Source organism: Apteryx mantelli, chromosome 6, assembly GCF_036417845.1.
Source record: "Apteryx mantelli isolate bAptMan1 chromosome 6, bAptMan1.hap1, whole genome shotgun sequence".
Classification (NCBI taxonomy): Eukaryota; Metazoa; Chordata; class Aves; order Apterygiformes; family Apterygidae; genus Apteryx; species Apteryx mantelli.
The window spans coordinates 25861988-25884717 of record NC_089983.1 but is presented as its reverse complement, the minus strand read 5'-3'; the positions used below and the strand labels follow the sequence as shown (position 1 = coordinate 25884717).

General features: G+C 33.8%; 1 protein-coding gene across 11 annotated transcripts in view; it reads right to left on the bottom strand.

Moving 5' to 3' along the window:
* Positions 1-2997: 2997 nt before the first annotated feature.
* The window catches only part of ATF2 (activating transcription factor 2), a 56251-nt gene continuing 36518 nt past the window's right edge, over positions 2998-22730 (bottom strand). For all 11 annotated transcript variants that reach the window (XM_067299024.1, XM_067299021.1, XM_067299019.1 and 8 more), the window contains 4 exons: positions 21505-21654; positions 18025-18231; positions 11323-11428; positions 2998-4648 (listed from right to left, as the gene is read on the bottom strand). In XM_067299024.1, the coding sequence (XP_067155125.1) occupies positions 4422-4648; positions 11323-11428; positions 18025-18231; positions 21505-21654 (690 nt within the window). In that variant the 3' untranslated portion in view covers positions 2998-4421. The remainder of the gene's footprint in view (positions 4649-11322; positions 11429-18024; positions 18232-21504; positions 21655-22730) is intronic.

The window sequence follows — 22730 nt, the reverse complement described above, 5'->3', positions numbered from 1 at the left end:
GTCTTATTATTCTATTAAAAATGGATAGTTATGTAGTTAGATTATAACTAATTCCACACCTAGGAAGTTAGAAAGTCTTTTAAAGATATAGTTGCACTTCTCACAATTACAAAGCAATGAGCATATGTCCTGTGCTCACTAGTAGGACTCCTGATTTCTGCAGCACATCAGTAATGAAATTTTTTTGCAACACCGAGAATTCCATACCAGTAGACATTCAGGATGCCCTTCCAGACCTAAATATGTACTTTATAATATATCTTGTTCTAGGAAGACGTCAGTGCTTTCATAAGCTTCCCATATCTAGTTTAGCTGAAGAAGAATCAGATATACAGGATGCAGAAATTCCTTCTTTGATTACTAACTTCTTGAAATAAAAATTTGCAACAGCTATTATAACCAGGGAGCAAGCAATGCACAAAAAGGAGAAATTCCACACTGAATATAAAAAACACTTTCATGGGTTCATGACATGGATATAAAAATATTTTGGAAAGGAAGAAGGCTAAGGACAAGAAAAGGTCATGATCTTAAACTTCAGAAAAAATGAGGAGTCAAAACGTAAAATTAAAACAAAAAGCACAAGAAATAATCTATTAAAGAATATAAAAGCTTTGAAAATCCAAATTATTTAATGATTTTGTCACCTAGACCCACTCTACATAGATTATGAGACACACTGGTTAAATAAACCACACCTAGTATGTTACTGTTGACACAGTGGTTAAAAATATGTTTTAAGGAAGATACTACTGTAAGCCTATCTTGCCATTACTATTCTGCAATGTAAATTAGTTCAGTTCAAATTATTTCTCTGCTAAGGGAGACAACAAGCAGCATAAAAATACAAGCAACCTTCATTAGACACATTATCATGAGTATATTAATCATGTCAAGAAGCATTTTCTTAAGTTTCCTTCAGTGCAATTTAACATACCTTATTATGATGCAATTAATTTCAATAGGTTTACTCATCATCATTATTTATGATGACCAATTAAAATGTTTGTGTCTGAATGTAAAGCAAACTATTTCTGTAATCACCATTTATCTAACACTTCCATCATTTAGTTCCAGTGTAATATCTACAGTTGCCCAGCCTCAATTAGGATTTTAAAGAGAGGAGCTTACTTGGGTTGAATAATTAGATATAAAACCAGGTCTTTTTATGGTGGAGACAAACTTCACTGCCAAACAGTTGTCCTGTGTTATACAGCCTCTTCTTCATTCTTGAAGTGACAAATATAACTCTCATAATCAGAAAAGAACATAATGGAGCAACAGAGGCCTCCAGGCTTCTATAAAGTTGTGTGCAGTTTAAATTTGATTTCCACTGATCAACATATGCATTAATTGCAACTACACAGTAACTTTATCTTTTTTTTTTTTAAGCCTTCATGTCAGAGGTCTGTCAAGAGCTTTTCAAATGACAATATAACATGACTCCATAAATATGTTTCCAAAATTCATAAATAAAACTGAATTATTTTTAATATTCTAAAACAAAAAATGTGGGGCATGATTTCTTTTCAACCTTTCAGGACAAACTTGTGAGCAGTTCGTCTGTCTATATCTGTTATTTTCTAGCTTCATGTAGATTAAGATGTGATTAAGGCATTTGAAAGTTAGCTGGAAATTGTGTATACACACAGATGATTACACACCATTTTTGCTGGGGAACTCACTGCAACAAGAAACGGCCACGCAACATCTGTGATCACCAAGCTATGTTAAAGAACTCCTTTTTCTGAGGATTACCTTAGGCTCCTGGAACTAATGATGTAAGGCTAATTCCTCCGAGGTTGCTGCAACCCAACTGCAGAGCAATAGAATTTGGCTTATTTTCTAAAGAAACATATGTGCCATTATTTACATAACATTGGCTTGACATTATAGCAATGAGTTCCACAAAAGTGCTAATAATTGCAATGCTGAAGAAAGGAGTCCGATGACACCACTGCCTTTTAGAACAATTATAATTTCATTAAAATAGGAACATAACTTATAGATTTTATTCTCTTTGATGATTTACTCATGCAAACTGCACATAAAAGAAAACAGTACAGTTTGTGAAACATGTCAAATGTAAAGACCCAAAATGCTAAGCACAGTAGTGTGACATACGTCTCAAAACTGAATCCATGGTTGTACGACTAATAACTTTTCTCTATTTGCTGAACACAGATAGATTTTAATGGTTCTTTTTCCAGCCCCACTGTTAAATTCATTAACTGTTTACATGTCTCCTATACACTTATGTAGACTTATTTTACAAGCGCAATAGTTTTGTTATAAAAAACTCCACTTATATAAATATGATTTAAAAAGCCTTTGTGTTTAGGAGAGCAAATTATAGTGTAATCAATGAGGCCTTATCTAGTCCACCAAAACTACAATGAAAAGTAACTGTAAAGTAACTGTATAGCTTTCTTGCAGAATTCACATTTTGTGCCTTTGCAATTAATTTCCTTCTCACAAGATGTCTATTGTATTTTACCATCCCAGAAACATAACCATTACAGCTTTTTTTCCTTGAAATTGGGAAAGACTTCTAAACACACGAGGTTATCAACTCAACTTCCTTATTTTAAAAATACAAAATACTTAGAATCCTTATTATTTTCATGCTTAAAGCCCTGAAATGAAAGATATATATGACTTAGATATGTCTTTGTCCAGTTTTCATTATAGTATGGTTGTATATATATATATATTGTAGAAATTATGATTTTCTTGTGGATCAATTACAATTTTAGATTTAAAACCGAATCAAATATGAAATTTGATGGCACTGACACTTAAAACAGATAGTATAGGGTGGAGAAGGAAGAGCAAATGAACTACGCAACCCATTATAAATGCATTAAATCTTTGTTATATACATAGAGAAATCCTGCTTTACTGCCAGATGCTACTATGCTTCTGTTTTTGCTATTATACAAAGTTTTCCGACCTGAAAGCACACATCTACTTTTTTTTTTTAAACAACTTAATCTATTGTAAAATATTGTACTGTATTTTGAACATGAGTACAGAATCAAAATAGATAATGGCACATTTAAAAAACTCAATATCCTACAGATGATTGGATAATGAGAAAAAGTGTACCTACAATCATCTCATCAGAAACAAACTACATCATGGAATGTTAGTTATCCAAGTTCGCACAGTAAATAACATTTTAAAACTGCAATCACCTATCAGCCAGCATCACATTGAAGGCATCTTTAAACATTCAAGCAAAAGACTGCTGGCATAAACTACTGAACCATTCTCACGCACACACCACACACACCACAATTACATTGTTTCCAAGATACGGTAGATACTGATTTTTTTTTTTTTTTCCACAAGAAAGGTATCAAAATTTTTGCTACTAAAAGATGACAGTGCTTACACAAGAATTAAGTACAAGTTAGCTTGCAAATACAAGACAATGACAAAAAAAGTCTTGAATTGTCTGAAGAAGGATTTTAGGCTTTTCTGGCATCCAAAACCATGAGTAAATTCCTTAGTCTGTGACTCAAAAATCCACAAAATATCAACCTACTTTGAAATACTAAGTATTCCATAATTGATAACCCTGTATTTTACAATATGCTTACTGGTTTCAGCCTTGCAACAAAGGGTAGTTACAGATATCTTGTATGACTGGAAAAGCAAAGCTCTCCTCCCCCTCAGAATGAAAGTGTTGGTGTGTGTGTGTGGGGGGAACTGACATTAATTTTCAAAGAAATCTATTCAGTAATGATCCTCATCTCGGATAGGTATGTGCATAAAAGTACTGTATCTCATATACTGTACTGGCCCTATTAAACAAATTGAAAAAACCCCAACAGTTAAAAAGCCAAACAAAATGCTATACACAAAAGAACCCAAAGATTTTTCTCCCAATGTTCTTCCTCTCATAATGTGCAAAACAACAAAAAGGCAAAAAGACTAAAAGCAAATTTACTGTTACTGTCTTTCTCTTGCCTAGTGCTTTATGACCTTGCTAACATTACAAAGTCAATAGGGACTATGCAGAACTTTGGTATAAAATGTCACATAATATTACTATCACAGTCTTGGGGATGACCTTTAGTAATTCACCCCAATGCTTGTTGAAATAATACCAAATTAAAAATGAAATAAACCACATTGTACTGTACACACACTTTACAAATAGAGCACAGAAAATAACTAGTAAACCTAATATAAAAAACAAAACAAAAACAAAACAAGTCTTTTGCTAAGAGACTAGAAACTGTTGTTCTGTCTCATCTTCATCTGCCAATCATTAAAGCCAAATTTAAGTTTGATTTTTAAAAATGAATAATTTTAAGCTACAGATTTCTCCTAGATGGAGACTGGTCTTTTGCTGATTTCCCTTTAAAGTCACAAATGTATATCTAAGAAACTGATGCAAAGCAAGTTTTTAATCAACTTCCTGATGGCTGCGACTGGGAGGGAGGCGCCATGACAATCTGGGAAAGCACTGGCTCTGTGCTCTGGTCCGCCATCTGGGTGAGAACGGAAGTGGCCACTGCTTCTGCCTTGGAAGTTGAACTTACTCCATTAGAAGTGCTGACAGAACTATGCTGAATAGCTTCTGTATGTGGACTACTTGGCACTGATATGTCTTCGGAACTGTCATCTTTATCTGCAGCTTAAGAAGAAAAATTCATTTATTTTTTTTCTGGAATGCACACCACCACTTTCCAGATAACAGCAATCATCTAAATAATTAAAATTCATGGTTTAATGCAGAACAATAAATTGCAAAAAAAAAAAAAATCTTATTTTTAGGCTTTTTCAAAAATACTAGTTTATAAGCAAAAAATATGGACTGCATTATGAAGTATTTAGGAAACAAGTAAATTTTCATATCTTTAAAATCAAGATTAATATTGTCTGATTCCCACCTAGTAAATCAGCTGATGAGTATGATAACCTAATTCTAGTGATGAATGCTCCTATTAATAAGCAGTATTTAAAGATTAAAATACTACAAGATCTCCTAATATTATATAAATTAATTTGATTTAGATTTTTAAAGTGTACCACTTACTGTATTTGCTTAGTAATCAAGAGACTAATTCTATGTTTAACAATAGTTGTGAAAAATCAAATCTGAAAAACTGTGTAGAACACATTAATTGGACAATCCTTATTAGCTGGACAATACTTCCAAAGTTTTCAACCTACATTCTTTCAACATAGTGAAGTTCAGTAACATTTTTACTATGTAAATGTCTGTCAATAAGAGTTAATTTATTAATGCTTTGTTTAAAAAATATATATATTTTACATATTCTACACAAAACTGAAGTACTGAAGTGAATTAGCCACACAGTCACACCAACTCTTCTCATGACAGAGGGTAAACAGACTAAAAGAGCTTACAAACTGGCCTGGTTTAAAGTGTTTTTCCTCATACAGATGTCCTAGTCATGCTAAAATCATGCTTTTCATGCTTCAGAGATGCAAAAGTTAGCCAAGGCAGTAGGCAAACACTCCAGCAAAAAGCTGAGTTAAGGACTAAAAAAAGAAAACAAACCTACTGGTTTTCACTCAAAAAAAGAAATATGAATACCAAATGTAAGGGTTTTTTTTGCACCACTTCATGCTACTTAGTGTTTTCCAAATATTTTTCACAAAAGATTTATATACTGACCTAAACCCGGTATACAGATGGACAACTGGGAAAACAAGAAGCCCTTTCTAAACACTACTGACCAGTATATAACATAACATAGAAAAACACAAACACTATCTGAAGAAGCACGAAAATGCTGCTTGTGACACAGCAACAGAACAAAGTTTGATTTGTCTTTGGGATTCCTTTCAGATTTGCTTGAGATTGGCCTACAAGCTCAAAAGTACCCAGGAGAATAGAAGAGATGGGATAAGATGACACCAACTCTAAAAGATGAACAATACTGTGATCATACTGTCTCATTTTCATACAAAATCAGGCTAATAGCAGTAACTAAAAATGAATACAAAGCATGAACAATGACGAAATGAAGTTTATGATGAACTGAGGTTTGTATGAAATACTGAGTAAGAGAAGTCACTGAATCAGCAAGGCAACTCTACAACACAAGAAAATCTTTAAAGCAACCCCATTTATACTAAGGACACTCTTCTTCAAATCCCGAAAATAATAGTTCTGCTAGCATTGGCTGCTTCTGGAAAAGCAAGGTAAGGTCAGAGAGATGAGTAAATAAGCAAAACTGCATATTTCTTCCTAAGAAACACTGCCTGCATGGACAAGGTAACAATTTCTCTTTATATCCCTATTACAAGAGCATGAAGATAATCCTCGGAAAGTATCGTAATGTTCTTACCCACAAGGCTAACTATTTTTACATGTATTGTATTTTTTTCAAAAAATAGATCTTTCAAACATCCAAGGAGCTAGACAGATGAAATTGAGCTAGAACTGCTGACAGTTACCACATATCTTAAGATTATATGGCAACTGAAAATAGCAAGAGGAAGAGACATAAAATACTTCTGAAAGATGTTTGTGATCCTCAGTAGGATTTGTGCATTCAGGAAAAAGGAAATAGAACATGAACATGCACCAATTCAGTTAACACCATTCAATGGGAGTTCATCTTTGCTACAGTTCCATCAAGAACAGCATGATCTGATGTAAATAAAACAAGTAAAGAGGAACACATGCAAACTTTGTTAAAAACAGAAGGAAATTTTAGCCACTTCCTGAAAAACACTGGATTAATGATTAGGACAGTAGTATATTCTTCCCCTCAAACAGAACAAAATGGCAGTGAGTGGGCCATCATTTACCAAACATAAACTCGATGCTGTCACACCTGCTCATCCTCTTCCGAGCTGCCGTTATTCTCATGGAAATCTCAAACTTCCTAGTTATGCTTCTTTTGCTGATCCTGATCCCCTTGTTGGCCAAATCCTACTTATCCTCAAGTAGAGAAAAAGGTGAGTTGTAAATGCTGCAAGGCAGAGATAGCCAGGAAGTAAAGCAGATCATCATCTTTCAGCCAGAGAAAAAAGAGCTACTTCCATTGTTCTGTGTCCCTTAACATGTATGCTCACTGTTAATTTAACTCAAAAGAAACTCTTGTAGTAATATCACACTTGCACAGTAGAGGAGAAGGGCTTGGTTTTCTGGTTCTGGTGGAGTCCGAAAGACCATATATGCAATGGAAGAAACAAATCTGAGAATACTAATCATCACCGATGTACAACAGATGCTTTCATATCTCATTCTGTATTGAACAGATAAGAGCACAAGATTCAGTTATTTTCAGATGCTAGGGGCTGGAGGCAGGAGCTTACAGCAGGCACAGATTGTCATATAAGATACAGACTTAACTGATGCTAACAAATTTGACTGGAAGCTTAAATCCTTGCAATAACTACTAAGTAATATTTAGAAATACCCTACCTAAAGATCAGCTATTTTGATTTCCTTGGTAGCCCTAAGTTTATAGGAATAGCAGCCAAAAATTGAATACACAACTCCATTTGAAGAATTAAAAATAAACACAAAAGTCTATTCAGTGAATACAGAGTGTACCCGGTGTCACACTGCTACAAAGGTAGCTTGTTTTCTTAAGCCTGAAGACTGGGAATAAAAGACAAAGACTTGTAGAAGAACACAGAAACATTCTGACATTACATTCTGACCAAGTGAGGTTTTTTGGTTTTTTTGTTCGTTTGTTTGTTTTTTTAAGGTCGGCCAGAGAATTGCCAGGCACAGGATTATAGTTTTGAGAAGGCAACTGAAACATGACACCGATATCATACTGTACACAGCAATGTGGAAAAAACAGGCATGTCACCTTTTAATGTCTCCCCCAGCTTTGCCTCAAACCAAGGAAAATGCAAGGTCTAAAAGCAGAAGTGAATCTAGAGAAGTAACTTGTGCTGTAATTAGAAGGCTGAAAATCTGCAGACCTACGTCACATGAACTTTCCTGAAGACTACATAGCTCCCAGACAAGTTGCTTCATAAAAAGAGCAAGTCATTTTGGAAGTGGAATATAATGTGGGCTAGGCTGTGCTGTTGAAAAAGCTTTTAAAAATACACAAAAAAAGCAGAGAAGACTTTTGAGGATGTACTAAAGAGTACTACTGTAGAGTAGTCAAACATTGCTACTGCTTATTAGCATTGCTCACCTATAGCTTTCAGTAATTTAAGCAAACAGAAAATTTAGTCCTCAGGAAAAGAAACCCCAAACCCCAAAATGGGAATGAGTAAGAAAGCATCGAGATAAAGCGATCTGGAACTCTTTCAACCCCCTGATAATCACATGAAAGGAAGTCTAATGGTAATTTTGAACAAGGCCTCCATGGACTATAGAGGGACTCAAGCCTTGAAATACTGATTTCCAGCGAGTTGGCCTCTGTGAATATCCCCTTCAGTTCTGAGGGCTGTCACCTCTCAGGGACAGGCTGTAGGAACACAGTATTTATTTGAGGTGTGGACCTGGTTAGTCCTTTCCTATTGCTTCTTTAAAACTAACTAGAGAAAGAACCCCAGAAAAGACATTTAATATCACCTACATAACAGCATCTATTTAACTTTGAATTTAAATTCAGTTTTGTGCAAAAGCTCTGGAAATTTATGGCATTCTTTTGAAAATAAATAAGAAAAATATCTAAAACACCTTTTTCAACTTTTTCACAACTAGAATTTTCACTCCATATTTTTGTCCTGCAAGTTTTCAACTTATTTCTGCCTCAAGTCCAAGGAAAGCCTGAGAAAATATATAAAAGGAGACTTCTAGAAATAATTTGTTATAGAACTGAAATGAAACCTAAATGAAATGCATCTAGGTTTCTCCTAAATACTGCACTTTTTTTTTTTTTTTTTTTTTTTTAAATATTTAAGGACTCATTCAAAACCAATAGCATTCCTCTTTGGGAATGAAAAAGTTTAAATTGGCTGACAACTCATACACTGCACCAGAATTTCATCTCTGCTGCCTTAAAACATAATAACCATTCTTCTGGTTTCTCTGTTCTGATAACACACTCTTTGGAGCAAGCACAAGAGATTTAAAATAATGAAAATATGGCTTCTAGGCATAGTCTTAGAAGAAGAGAGAATTTTCATTCTCATGTTCTTCACTTGGTGTGAGGCAAAAACATGCCCAGAGAATCTGAAAGATCTTAGAATATATGCAGATAGGTGCCAAAAATACCCCGCAAAACCACAGATTGTTTGTGCCTGTTTGTGTTGTAAGTGAAACCCCATTAAATTGGACTTAGCTGTTAAAACACTGTCTTTCTGGTATAAACTAGCACTGTCTCAGCAATGTATAATATTCAGCGCTGCAGGAATGCTGTTTTTTACTTCCACAAAGACAGAATGCTATACTGCACGATACTTTTTGAAGCAATTCAACTTACATGACCGTTGCCTGATAAACATAATAAATGTTTATTCAAAAATACTTTCTATCCACACTATTTTCATGAACACCTTAGCTGAAACAATTCTACCCCACCCATAAATTATAATGTGGGTCACTTAGCCTAAATGCTTTCCTAACAGCAGTCATGTGAAGATAATGTGACATAATGCCTTCAAAGAGATAACATTAAAATTATCATTTGTGCTGAACTTTTACTTTCAAAAGACTGTTGAAGAAACTAGGTGAACTATGCCTCCAATTCCCTTGCTTACTATAATTTTATTTTTTTCTAAAATGTAGGCTGTTGCCACTGATTAGTATTTTAGTACCTATTTATTTTTCATTCTTTAGTAAATTAGGAACATTGGAGTCCTTTTCTGAGGGCAGAAAATAAACAATATTACTAAACAGGCCATCATTAGTACTTTACAAAGAAATCCTTAGCATGTACTTAGTTTGCCAGTCTGTTTTGAAGATCTGTGTTTTTGTGTTTTTCATGCAAATTCAGGAACAGATATGTATCCTCAAAACATCAAAATTCAATAATCCATTTTTTTCTTTTGGAAAAACCTTGCATGCATAATGTTATCCCCTAGTAGCTTCTGTATGAAATTATGCTGTTCTGTCAGATGGGAGCCATAATGGCCTCATCCCTGCAGCAATCATTGTTAATATAAATCCCAAACATATTTCTATACAGTTCCAATTTATTCCAAGATGCTATTTTCCATCCTGTCAAAATGACTGGAGATCAAAGGACCAAGATTTATAAGCTCAAAACTGACAAAATCAGTATTCTAAATATATATGGCAATGGATAGTTGCTAAATCTCCCGAATCTTTTAAATTAAAAAATATTGCCCATTCTGATGAAACTGCTTACAATGACTACAAGTAAAGATGGTGGCCATTAAGTTTTATCGCAAGCACCTGAGGATCTGTTTGCATGCAATACAAAATGTTCCTTTATCCTCCTGCATTACTGACACTGGCAAATTAAAATGAAGTGGCTACATATGGCAGAAACAATCTTCACATTTACAAATATCCTGAAATATCACTAAATCATAAAAACGAAAGCTGTGGGTTATATATTATGAATGTTGCCTAATGCATTCCCAGCTCAGTTATTTGTTACAAATTTGTGTACAATGGACAAAATTGGCCATTTATTCTACAACAGCAGCAGCTGGTTCTAGCTCTGTGTATCATATCCAAAAATGAAGTTACAAGTCAGGAAAGCATAATTAACCTTTAAAATGCTGGAAGGATGAAAATCAAGTGAGTAACTTAGAATAAAAATACGTATTAGGAAAGATATGGTGTTACAGAAGCTCTCAGTATCCCCTTAACTATTAGAATTGCTTTTTAAAAATATCCAGTTATAGAAAAGTAGTTGCTTAATGTGAAAATGAAAACAATCTAGAAGACAGTGTACAGTAAGAGCCATGAAGCTGCATCTGATTATTTTAACGGCTTGACTGATCCTGGATGTTATGGTAAATGAGGACAGCTGTTATATTACCTCTACTGAAATCTTATTACAATATGGGAAAAAAAACAAGGACCTTTCACTGTACTAGGCTAAGATAAAGTATAAAGAAATGGTTTATCATGTACTATTAACACATGTGCTATTATATTTTCCAAAGCAGGTATAGCAGCATATAGTCCTTAAATGCTAATTATCATATATGTTTATTAAGCCAACATAAAACCTTTACTGTTATGCAACATTTCAACTGAAAGGACTTATAAAAAATATTTCTAAATATCACATTCATTCCTGTCTTGCAATAACCTTCGAGATTTTTTTTTAATCTTTAATGCAATATTAGAACTGCACTTCTCATTTTTAATGTTCATTCAGTTCACTTTGGCAGTATTTCACTGATGCAGCCTAAGGCTATAGGTAATGGAACATTACTCACTATGATAGCCAGATTTCTTCTGCATGGCGGTTACAGGGCAATCTTTATGAGCCAGAAGAAGCTGTTTCAGCTGTGCCACTTCATTTCTCAGCAGGGTGACTTCATTCTAAAGGAGAAGAAAGTTATGTACTTCACACAGCTCAAACTACACACATTTTAAAGGTAAATATTAAGTTTTATAGGATTTTCAGTTGTTCATTTAGGGGTAAATAAAATACAATAAATTTCCATTTGATATATATATTGAATTTTTTTCTTTTTTTAACTTTAGAATACTTAAATATTAGCTGAAACTTGACCGACTATGTTTTACTTAAACTAGGAAATGCTCTTATGGTAAATAACAACATATTTTTCGGTTTGCAGACCGCAGAGTCTGCATATAATCTCATTCACATGATCCAGCTACTGTAAGAATCTTCTGCAGGGTTTTGTGATGAATTCTAATCAGAGTAAGCCTACATTTAACTATTCTCATTTTAACAGATGTCACAGCCAACAAAACAGAAAAGTTAACCAATGCAGAGTGATATTTGGCGACTATATTTAGATTTAGATTTTGTAAAAGGAAATCTCATGTGATGTAAAAAAATTTGGCAAGCGTCTATTGATTTTTACATTGATTTTATTTTTTGTACCGCACAAACCAAATGTTGTAGGAAGGAACATCTATAACTGATAATGATAAAACCCTGAAATGTCAGCTTATGTCACAAAAGCAGAGTGTAATCTAAGAGGCAGCACTTGCAGGATCTAGTAACTGGGTTCATTTCCAAGCTATAGCACTCCACATTGGGTGACCTTGAGCAAGGTCACTTTACTTCTTTGTGCTTCAATTTTCCCATTTGTAAAATGGAGGACAAAGATACTTACCTTCCTTGTAAAGCAGTTTGATATCTATGGATGAAGAAGCACTACATAAATGCATTATATGTGACAATCCAAATTAAGAACAGTATGTCATTTTGATAGATCCATTTTCACTTAAAAGAGCAGAAAAATGTTTATGTATCTACAGAATCCAGTCATCTGTAATGCTTTGTGATTCCCTACATCTTGTCACTATACATGCTTCTCATGGGTTAATTTTTCTTTTAAATGTAAATCCCTCTCACCAATATGAAATACTTGAAGTTACTTAGCCTATAAGAACCTTTGCATGTTAGCATAATATACTACACATGTCATAATTGCTCAGTAAACATGGTTTTGCATCGAGGAGCAAGTTAAAGAAAAACGTAACACAAGAAAATTGGATTGCAAATAAACTTACATGGAAAAAACGCATGAGAACTTCAGCTTATTTACTTGCAAGTTAGAAAAGAAGCAATACAGTCAGAGAAGAGATGAATTATAACTAAAAGTATTCTAAAATAAGGAAAAGAAATTTTAAGAAGAGAATTTATTTGGCTTAATTATCCTAAATAATCTAATTCATAAACATTAAAAAAAATCCGTTCTTTTAAGACAAAGCTTCTCTTCGGGTCCTCTCCTTCCATTTAGGAGATAAAAATCTTAAATATTTATACTTGCAAAGTTCTCTTAGAAAACTATTAAGTACTGCTTTTAATAAAGCAGTACTTTCAATTAAAAAAAACAAAAAACAAAAACACACACTCCATCAGCTCTCAGTTCCCCTTTCAGGCTTCCCTGGAATTACATGTCCAGAAATCTTGGGCTGTCACTGGTAAGTACACTACTCACACCTTCAGCTCTCAGTCTCCTCTTAGTTCACCGTGTTATCTACTGAGGAGCTACAAGTCTGGATGCCAAGCAGGCAGCTGCACAAAACGGACAAAGCTTGGGGGGGTGGAAGGGGCTGATGTAGTTTCGAGACACTTATTGATAATCTACAGTTGCTGCAGAAGCAGTGTCCAAGAATATAAAACATACTTCTGCTGGTTGTTTTAAGGAACATTGGCAAAATAAATGTCCAAATCCAGAAAAAGTTTTCAGCAAGTTTCTAAGCTTTGTCTCTCTTAATTTAAGCAAGAATTTTATTACATTAATGGCATATATAAAAATGAAATAGCTGCTTACCAGTGTAAATAACTCTAACATTTATGAAAGTGATTGGAAAGGCAGTTTATAGATTAATTTCAGTTGTATTATAAGTATTAAGAATTTTGCTAACAGCAATATAAAAAAAACAAATATGTTCTTTTACATTAAAGCAGATTTGAAAAATGGAACAGCACATCCTATATACAAATTACAAAAGTTGAGGTATTATCACTGAATACATACCTTTCATTGTTACTAACACTGTGTGCCAATAGTGCCATACTCAATTTATGAATCATTCCTGAAAATAGCAAGAGTATGTATGCTACATTCAGAGTATAGTGAATGTCACAGAAGGGCAATCAGTGGTTGCCATCTATATATTACTAGTAAAATCCACTTTTGGTTGGTAATAAAAGGGGATTCTTAAAACTGGACCAACATCTATACACTTTGTATTTTTCTTACAACGTGTGTGATATTATTGAGTTCCTCCATCTCATTCAAAATATGTTAACACATGGTTTTCTTCACAGAAAAGAGGTTAACAAGAAGAAACACATGGAATAAACATTTCAAGAGATGGCATAAAGAAAGTTTTAGCACTGGGAAGGTGAATGCTCCTCATCATTAATGAGACAAGTCAAGTATCAGGATAAATGTTTCTTTATGCAAACATGAAATATACTTTATACACTATCTAATAAATAGAAAATACAGAATTTTTTATATTCACATATTCCAAAATGTGCTGTTAGAAAGCACAGTTCTGGAGAAAAGCATATCTATTTCTACCTGTACTGCATTTTTCAAAAGATACTTATTTTCCCTTCTGTAGTCTCAGCAAGGTGCACCATTCAGCATATGACATTCTCTCCCATATCTGCCTATTCCTCACTGGGTCCAAAACGAGTATGTAATTGTGGGATTAGACTAACAAGGTTGGGGCAACATTTCTGAGGTATATTTACCAAAGCTATCATCAGAAAGACAGGTAGTAGTGACTGTAATGGGGATAGCTTATATTCAGAGTTAAACACTAGTCATTCTTTTCCTTTTTGGATACACCTGTATGGAAAAGGACCTTTACTTATGTGCATTTTTTTCATAATTTAGCCTCCTTTAAGCAGCTTCTGCAGCATTAGTACAAACCACCACTGATTGCTGATAATGGATGTCCTTTAAAATCTACAATGACCTCCCCCAAGGAGGACAGGCCATCCTTCTGCTCGGGACGAACACTATTCATTAACACTCCTTCTGCTCGAGATGAACACTATTCATTAACACTATGCCCTCTAAGATTGTTAAAGCAACAGGACACAAGCAGAGACCATACTTGAACTTTGGTGTCTGATACTGCAATACGACTGAGTGGCCGCTGGGGACAGACTGTCAATAGTTCCTTAAGAACATCTTTCATAGAATAGCATATCCTGCAGTAGTTATGCAAAGCTCAGAGGCAACACAAAGTGGTATATCAAATTCAAGATCCACAGACAATCCAACTTATTAGTAGAGAACAGAGTTCACAAAAGCAAGCAGCTAAAAACAAAAAACAAAAAACCCCCAAAACTCCCCCAAACCCCCAACTTTTAAAAGGTGAAGCATGAAACAATTTACAGAACAGAGCCTACAATAAAGGCAAATAATAAAACCTAATCTGTTATCGACAGGATGTAACAGATGGAAATGTTCTCTTAAACAAAAAATTTGAAAAATGATACATAAAGAAATAAAATGAAGTTATAGTCAACCATTTAAAAAAAGAAATAAATACAGGAATTAGAATGTATCAAGAAAAGTCAGAGTAGACTTTTCTTGTACAGAAGTTCATCTACAGAAAGCTGAGAACTATGAACATACATCAACTGAGTAAAAAAACATTTTCAAAATGTTTGTACTGTTAAAGGGTTTCCTTTCTTAAAAACCTTTAAATTTACACAGTTCTTGTTTGTGTTGTCACACTGAAAAGAATTTATATTTAAGAAAACTGACAACTGTCGAAAGAAGTTAAGACTTCTTACGCGAAACAATACAATATAATTTTAAGTTGTTTTAGTATTAACTTACTTTTGGAAGAATGACATCTCAGTAAATTCAGTTGAGCAGGGCATTCAGATATTAACAAAATACGAACTACTACACCCTAATATGCAGTTTATAAAACTATACACTAAGGCAAAATTCTAAGCTTATTAAATACAACATAAGTAATCATGGGGCATTACTGCCCACTATGCTGATCAGCTGTGTTAGCCTGTCAAGTGTAGAATTAAGGAATACAGGACTGATTAATGTTTTCACATAAAGTACAGTTTAATTATTTCTCTGACATTCAATTTTCTTTACAAGTCATTCTGTTCTTCACAGTTAACAGTTTTGCTTTTGGCAGACTATAAGAAATTTCTTTTTCTTGAATTCACTATTACTGACTTAACTCTTAGAAATCTGGAAATTTAAAGCTTTCTTCATGTTATACATATTTTTAAACCAGAATAAAAATTTAGATTCAATTATAGGTCTAAACAATGCACCTGGATAAATATCATAATATTTTACACAGGCAACCACAGTTATATATTAATAGGTTAGGAGACCTTAAGGAGTTCACTGACATAAATAAAGTCACAGGCTAAACAGATGTTTTCAGTGTCTACTCTAAAACAGACAAAATATAATAATTTCCTTTCTAACTTTGGACTCTAAACCCACCCCCAATTTTATTTCCAAGGAGACTAAATACACCATATACTACAAAGAGAGCAAAGGAAAATGAGAAAAACTGACTCTTTCACAGGGGAGAAAATGTGGCATCCTGTACGGGATAACACTTTTTAAATTCTTCCCTGAAATGGCTTCAATTGCAGTTCTTAAACCGCTACAAGTGTTTACTTGAGAACTTTAAATAGAGCACATTGCTACCTGATAACAACAAGGCAAAATGTTAAGTTTGAATAGCTCTATACAGCTGCATTATTTTTATCAAAATCTCTGAAAGCTACTCTAATTCTATGCTTCATCTATTAAACAGGGGTTAGAATATACTGCATATAACAATAACAGGATTTCTTTCCTGTTAATGAAAAGCAAAAGACTACTAGGATATTCTGCACTGTACAACACTACATTTAACTTGTAAATATCCATTTTTTTAACTGAAAACAATGCAAGTACCATATTGCCATTGATAATAAAATGTCAGAGTTTCTGAAGCCAATAATGAAAAGTCATTTAATACAGAAAATTTCTTTCACTAAGAAAATTGAAATATGGCCAATCTTTTATTATCCCTTCTTTTTTCTTCCCATTCATAACTCTATCTTCACTTATTTCTTAGATTATTTAAGCTATGGTGCTACATACCATTTTGTCATTAAAGGATTTAAAGTCAGGACTGTGATTACATTTAAGGAACATCTACAAATTGTGAACAGGTATAAGACAACTAATATATTTGCAAGTAATGTAACTTATGCTGGTGTATAGTCTCATGATTCTTGGAAATAGGAAACAATTTCATGTTGTGTGATTAGGCATGAATTTCTTGCATTTTACAGTCTGGGATATTGAGTATTTTTAGACATGAAGCTGAAGGTGGTTGATGCATTGTAATTTTGATTACATGACAAAAAAAGTAATCTCAGCATGCCCTACCTTCCAGATAGCCAAGCTGAGACACTTTCTTTATCAAATATCATGAGAAAGGAATTTTAATAGGAAGGATATCTGCGAATATTTGTCAATTTGGGTCAAACTCAGTCAACAAACTCTGAAGAAAAAACAAGAAGGAAAATTTTTAGATATCAGAATACTTTCCTTTGAGTTTTAAAAATAATTCTTTATTTAGGAAATAAATTTTCCTTTTTATCATTTCCAAAATAAAGCTTTTAGACTTTTTATTTTGAAACAATATTTGGTGCTAATTCTAATGTATGGCTGGAAAACATTAAGAAAGTATGTTCTAACATTTAATAGTAGTTGAAACAAAAGGGTCCTACATTGTTCTACAAGGGAAAAACGTGTCCACATCACAACTTTGGAATTACTGACCACCTCAGCGAAGCTCAGAAAATGACTGGGAACATACACTAAACTATCTTCTTACAGTATACATCCCTTACTATAGGATTTATGCACACTGGGAGGGCAGTGTGGTGAAATTTGCCCTGCCGCTGCCTGGGCTGTACCTGTTCTGTGGACAAAAGAGGCCTTCAGTTTCCAGTGATGTCAATCTGGCACCTTTCACGAGCCCTACATTCACTTTAAAGGAAAAAAATGAAGTTAAGAAGAACCAAAAGACCAAAGGAAATCAAAACAGAACATATTTAAATAACTCAAGTTGTGATACAAATTAAGAGCAAGATGTTCAAGTTAAGGCTATTACATGGCTAATGAGCCTTTACTCCAATGTATCTTGTCATCCTTGTTAGTATCACAGCTTGAAAGTTATTTAAAATGGAGCAAAGGACAAGTGGGCAGGATCCTTAGGTTCATATCTTGAAAGTTAAATATTTTCCTATATTCTTATTTTACTGATGATATGTGCAATTCAATGCTGAATTTTCAGTCCTGAACTGAGCCATCATTTACAAACTATTTATATTTCAGATTTCATGCAAAGTGTATGCTCCATTAATCCAGGATCATTTTCTAGGAAAGCAAAAACTCAGCTACTGCTTGAAATAAAAAGTATACCTGCAACTGGCCATTTAGTGAGCTCAAGTCCTCGGCTTTTTTCTCCAATGACTGCACCCAGACTTTCCGCTTCTGTCGGCATCGGGAAGCGGCAGCACGGTTTCGCTCCAAAAACTTCCTTCTTTTCTCATCGGGGTCTTCATTGGCAGCTCTTCTTCGCCGACCACCTGTATTTGCTGTTTGCGGCATAGGCTGAGCTGGTGATGCCTGAACACAGTAAAAAGTAGTAAAGAGGTTATCAGTGTAACACTATTCATGACTCAAACTACAGAATTCATATAAACTCATCATATGTTTAGAAAAGAGTTCAAAATATTTCTAAATATATTCAGGTTATATTCACATATCTTTTCTAGAAAGCTATGTGATGTAATTGTACACCTATTTTTAAAAAACTTTTATTGTATTTACACGCTCTTCACCATATTACATTAACATCACATTTTAATCAAGGCTCTAGTTTTAGGGTTTAAAAAGCATACTGAAGAAAACCCATTCACTTCATGGTGTTAAATTTATGACATTCATATTTGGCACATGAATAAAGCCTGGAAGAAATACCTCTTAGACAGACTCTCAGACATTCTTGTACCAATTTGGATGACATAAGGTGACCAAGTACTTACAAACTTAGGTAACAAAACTTACCAGTTTAAAATTTTTACGCAAAATAGCTTTTAAAAAATTAGATTTGGCAGTAAGCACATTTATATAGTTTCTACTTTTACCCTTCCCAAATACCCTTCACTAAAACCTAATTACAATTCTAATACTGCAAAATTATTTATGCTCAATATATAGAAGCTGCTTGTCAAATAATCTGAACATTGGTTGGTATTTACTGATCACTGGATCTCCAAATAGCAATTTCCTACACCTCTTGTTGTTGTGTTCCCTCACCATGCCACACCAAGTTCCTTTACATCTTCCCGTATATAATGACATGATCAAAATGTTTCAGAATTAATTACGCATTATACTCCTTTCAGATATACAGACCCTGGGCAAGAATCTAATATATTACAATAATATCACAGATCTTAATATCCTTTCAAGTGATAGTATAGACAGTATATAGCTGTCCACATTATATATTCATAGGTGCACCTGCACACTCAGTCTAGCACAGTAAGAAAGTTTTATTTTTAAATTAAAACCCCCCAAGTACGTATCAAAATACCAACGCTAACTCTAGTGGTTCTTGGCATAAATTTTAGATGGGTAATAAAAAAAAAATATCTGAGAACTCAAACCAGTCTTTAGGAATGGAACACTTGGAAATGTTTTCTTCGTACCGATAAGACACTGAGATTTTTCACAGCAGTATCTATAGGACTGCACACCTAAGGAGAAAGATTGAGACTAATATTTACCTTCTGAAAAGGCCATATTTGCAGAGGTTGCCGTACCAAATAGGTACATGCCAGTCTTAAATTTTCCCTGTATAAGAGCTATAGGTTGAATCAGTAAGTAACAGCACTTTGCCCCAGATACCATGTTTACTTGGCATGACCTCAAAATCAACAGGGTTAAAGATACTGCAGAAATAAGTCAAGTGTATGAAATACTTTTGAAATTCAGGCCATTTACACATCTGTAATTGCTTCTTCTTCAACTACCAAATATGGACTTATCAGTATAACTTAAAAAAAAAAAAAAAAAAAAAAAAAAAAGAAATCAGGCTTGAGACAGTTTCTGTGATTCTTCAGCTTTAAAAGTTGTTACACTTTCCAGTACTTCACAAAATAACCAAACAGCAAGCTTTTCATCCTGAAAACTCTACTATGTAGTATTATGAAAATATTCTCTTTTAGAAAACTTCAGGAAGTATGACAGAACAATAGCCTTAAAACAGAGATCATCTTCCAATGATGTAACTTTTTGCTCCAAATTTTTTTTTGGATCTATTATTTGATTACACTGGCCAATCTAAATGCTTTACCTGCAGCTGCAATTAATGCCTATGGCTACTGGTTACAGGCATAAAAAAGATGCAGGTCCTTCCATTTCTGGACCAGATACTGTATACAGTTTTTATAAATTGCTATTATGCCACGAATTCTGAAGACACTCTTGAGATTTGATCAACAGTTTCAAAATGTCTGTAAAAGTCGAGATTTCATCATCTAAGTTGGGTCAATGTTGTTACGAGATTTGTTACATGCTCTGAAGAAGTTTTAAGATCTTTTTCACATGGCTTTTTTTCCTAACACCTCACAAAGGCCACAACAACAACATCCTCAGACAAAAAAAATAATCTATTCTTAAAGATCAAGTTCCACAACCCTGTTGAATATCAGAAAAGTAACACTTAAGAACAGGTATTTCACAGCAGTTTTTGTACTATTTGGAGAGCTAGAAAACAGATAAGGAGTATATGAAGTATTTACTTAAATTCATATGTTTAAAATGATTTATAAGGGTAGCAATGACTGATCGCAACTCTGTTTTACTTACTTTGCAGACTGACCTACAAAATGAAATAAAATATACCAATGTGATATGTCCTTCATATTTGTCTCATTCGCCTTTTGCTCAGGGATACCAACTCTGTTTTCACTGTCGCCCATAATTACTTTCTTAAGAAAGCACTTCTCCAACAATTTTCTTAAAAACAGAGCAGCAGCAATCCTCCAGGATGTGAACTACAGCTTTTGAATATTCCTGCACTCACACATGGAAGTATCGCCTACAGTGGCACTCTCGCTCTCAGTCTGACTCAGAGTTCTTGTCCTTTTTTCTCCTGTTCTCATCTATCATTCAAAAGGAAAAGAACAGGACTCCTGAGCTCACAATCCCCCTTTCAGTAACCAGAAGGACATGGTACACTTAATCACACACATAAGACTCTTCCTGTGGCAGTCCAGAAAAGATCCTTCAAGCAAATTAACATAAGCATGATACCTGATGCAGTTAAAAAAAATTCTAAAGAGTGTTTACAATATAAAATATTAAACAGATGCAATATAAATACAAAATAAGAGCACTTGATTTTTTTCAAATATATATTAACCAGCTGTACAATTTTCAGTTCCCTGGTAATGCACCCCAGAAATCAGGAGGACTTAATTCCAAATTTGAACAGATAGAAAATACCTGTTTTGAAATTATCATCTTCAATAACACACTTTAGAAGCATTTAAGAACATCACTAGAAAAATGTTCTTACTGTAGAAATACTGACATAATGTGCCAGCAAAACACAGTATACATACAGCAGTCTGGCAAAATTGCATATAATCATAAACAAATAAAACACACCAGTAAAAAGGCAGTCTGCTGCATAACTGTATTTATAATCTGAGATTCTGCCAGTATTTTAGCAGGGCAGTCTACTCCTTGCTCGAACTTCTAATTCCAGTAGCTCCCTGTAGCACATATTAACCTTTATTTTACAAATCAAGAGGATGGAAAAAAGATAACTGTTTTTTGCATAACAGTGAAGGGAACAGGAAGTACATTTTCACTTTGTTGTCATACCGGTGTTTCAGTTGTTGAAGTTGCAGGTTGTTGTAGTGATTGTGGCCGTGGTTCCTCTGACTGAGTCCTAACCAACCCACTTGGATGTCCCTTGGCAGTATCTCCATTTGTTACCTGAGGGTGCTGCTGGGTTAAGGCTGCTTTCAACCTCTGAAAGGAGGGAAAAAAAAGTCCTTTTTGTTTTTCCATAATGGAAATATTATAGCATACTAACTTCAGGCATTATTAATCATTTATAATTGCAGTTACTTTTATTTCCCAAATCTCAGCTCAAACTATAAAATAATTGTTTCTTTTTAAAGGCCTTCAACAGTGATCTAGACATATACCTAATAACAGCTTACAATTTCTTGCAGGCACCACTGTAGCAATGAAGCTTTATAAAGGATCTTGAAAAGGATGGTAAGCTGTACAGAGAAGTAAACGGAAAAACTCCTCCATGATGAACTGTGCCCACAGGAAGATGACTAGAAAGGGGTCAGCAAACAGTTGCTGAGGCTGATATTACCCAAGGCACAGACCAGAAGGCAAAGGACAATACACTTGAGAGAAAAATAGGTAAAAACAGAACACAGTCTTTCAAATAGTTTAAAAATGGTGTTTTCCGATCATTTTTAAATCATTTGTTATGACTCCCCTTTTTCACATTCTTTACAAATATTCACCGCTAAAATGCTTCCTATGAGCAACCGTAATTAAATAGTTGTTAGAGAGAACAGGTCTTTGTTGAAACATCTTGATAATGCACAAAACAGTAACAACATTTAGGCTGTATGTAAATATTAACTTTTATTTATATATATTATATATGCAAGATAAGTTTTATGGGCATGCTATTTTAAATAAAAAATTTGCTAAAAGTTTGTTTTTTTTTTTTTACACAATTCCTCTATTATAAACAGCAACTATGAAGAATAACTTCAGATTTCAGCTGTATATAATACATCCAAGAGTTACTGAAAACTTGATATGGGTATTTTAAAGCTTACTTTATTGACTACCTCTTGAAAATTAATTATTTCACTCTAAACCTAACTGTTAAAAGTATAAGATTTTTCAAACAGATAATATATTCTATTTACAGCGAGTTCTTAATACAAAGTGGTAAAAGGTCATACTTTTTTACAACAATGACCATTTTTAATTTCAGATTTGCTTTCTCTTGAAATTATGTGAATATTGTACCACTTACCACGAAAACAATTTTTCTAATGTTACTAAAGAAT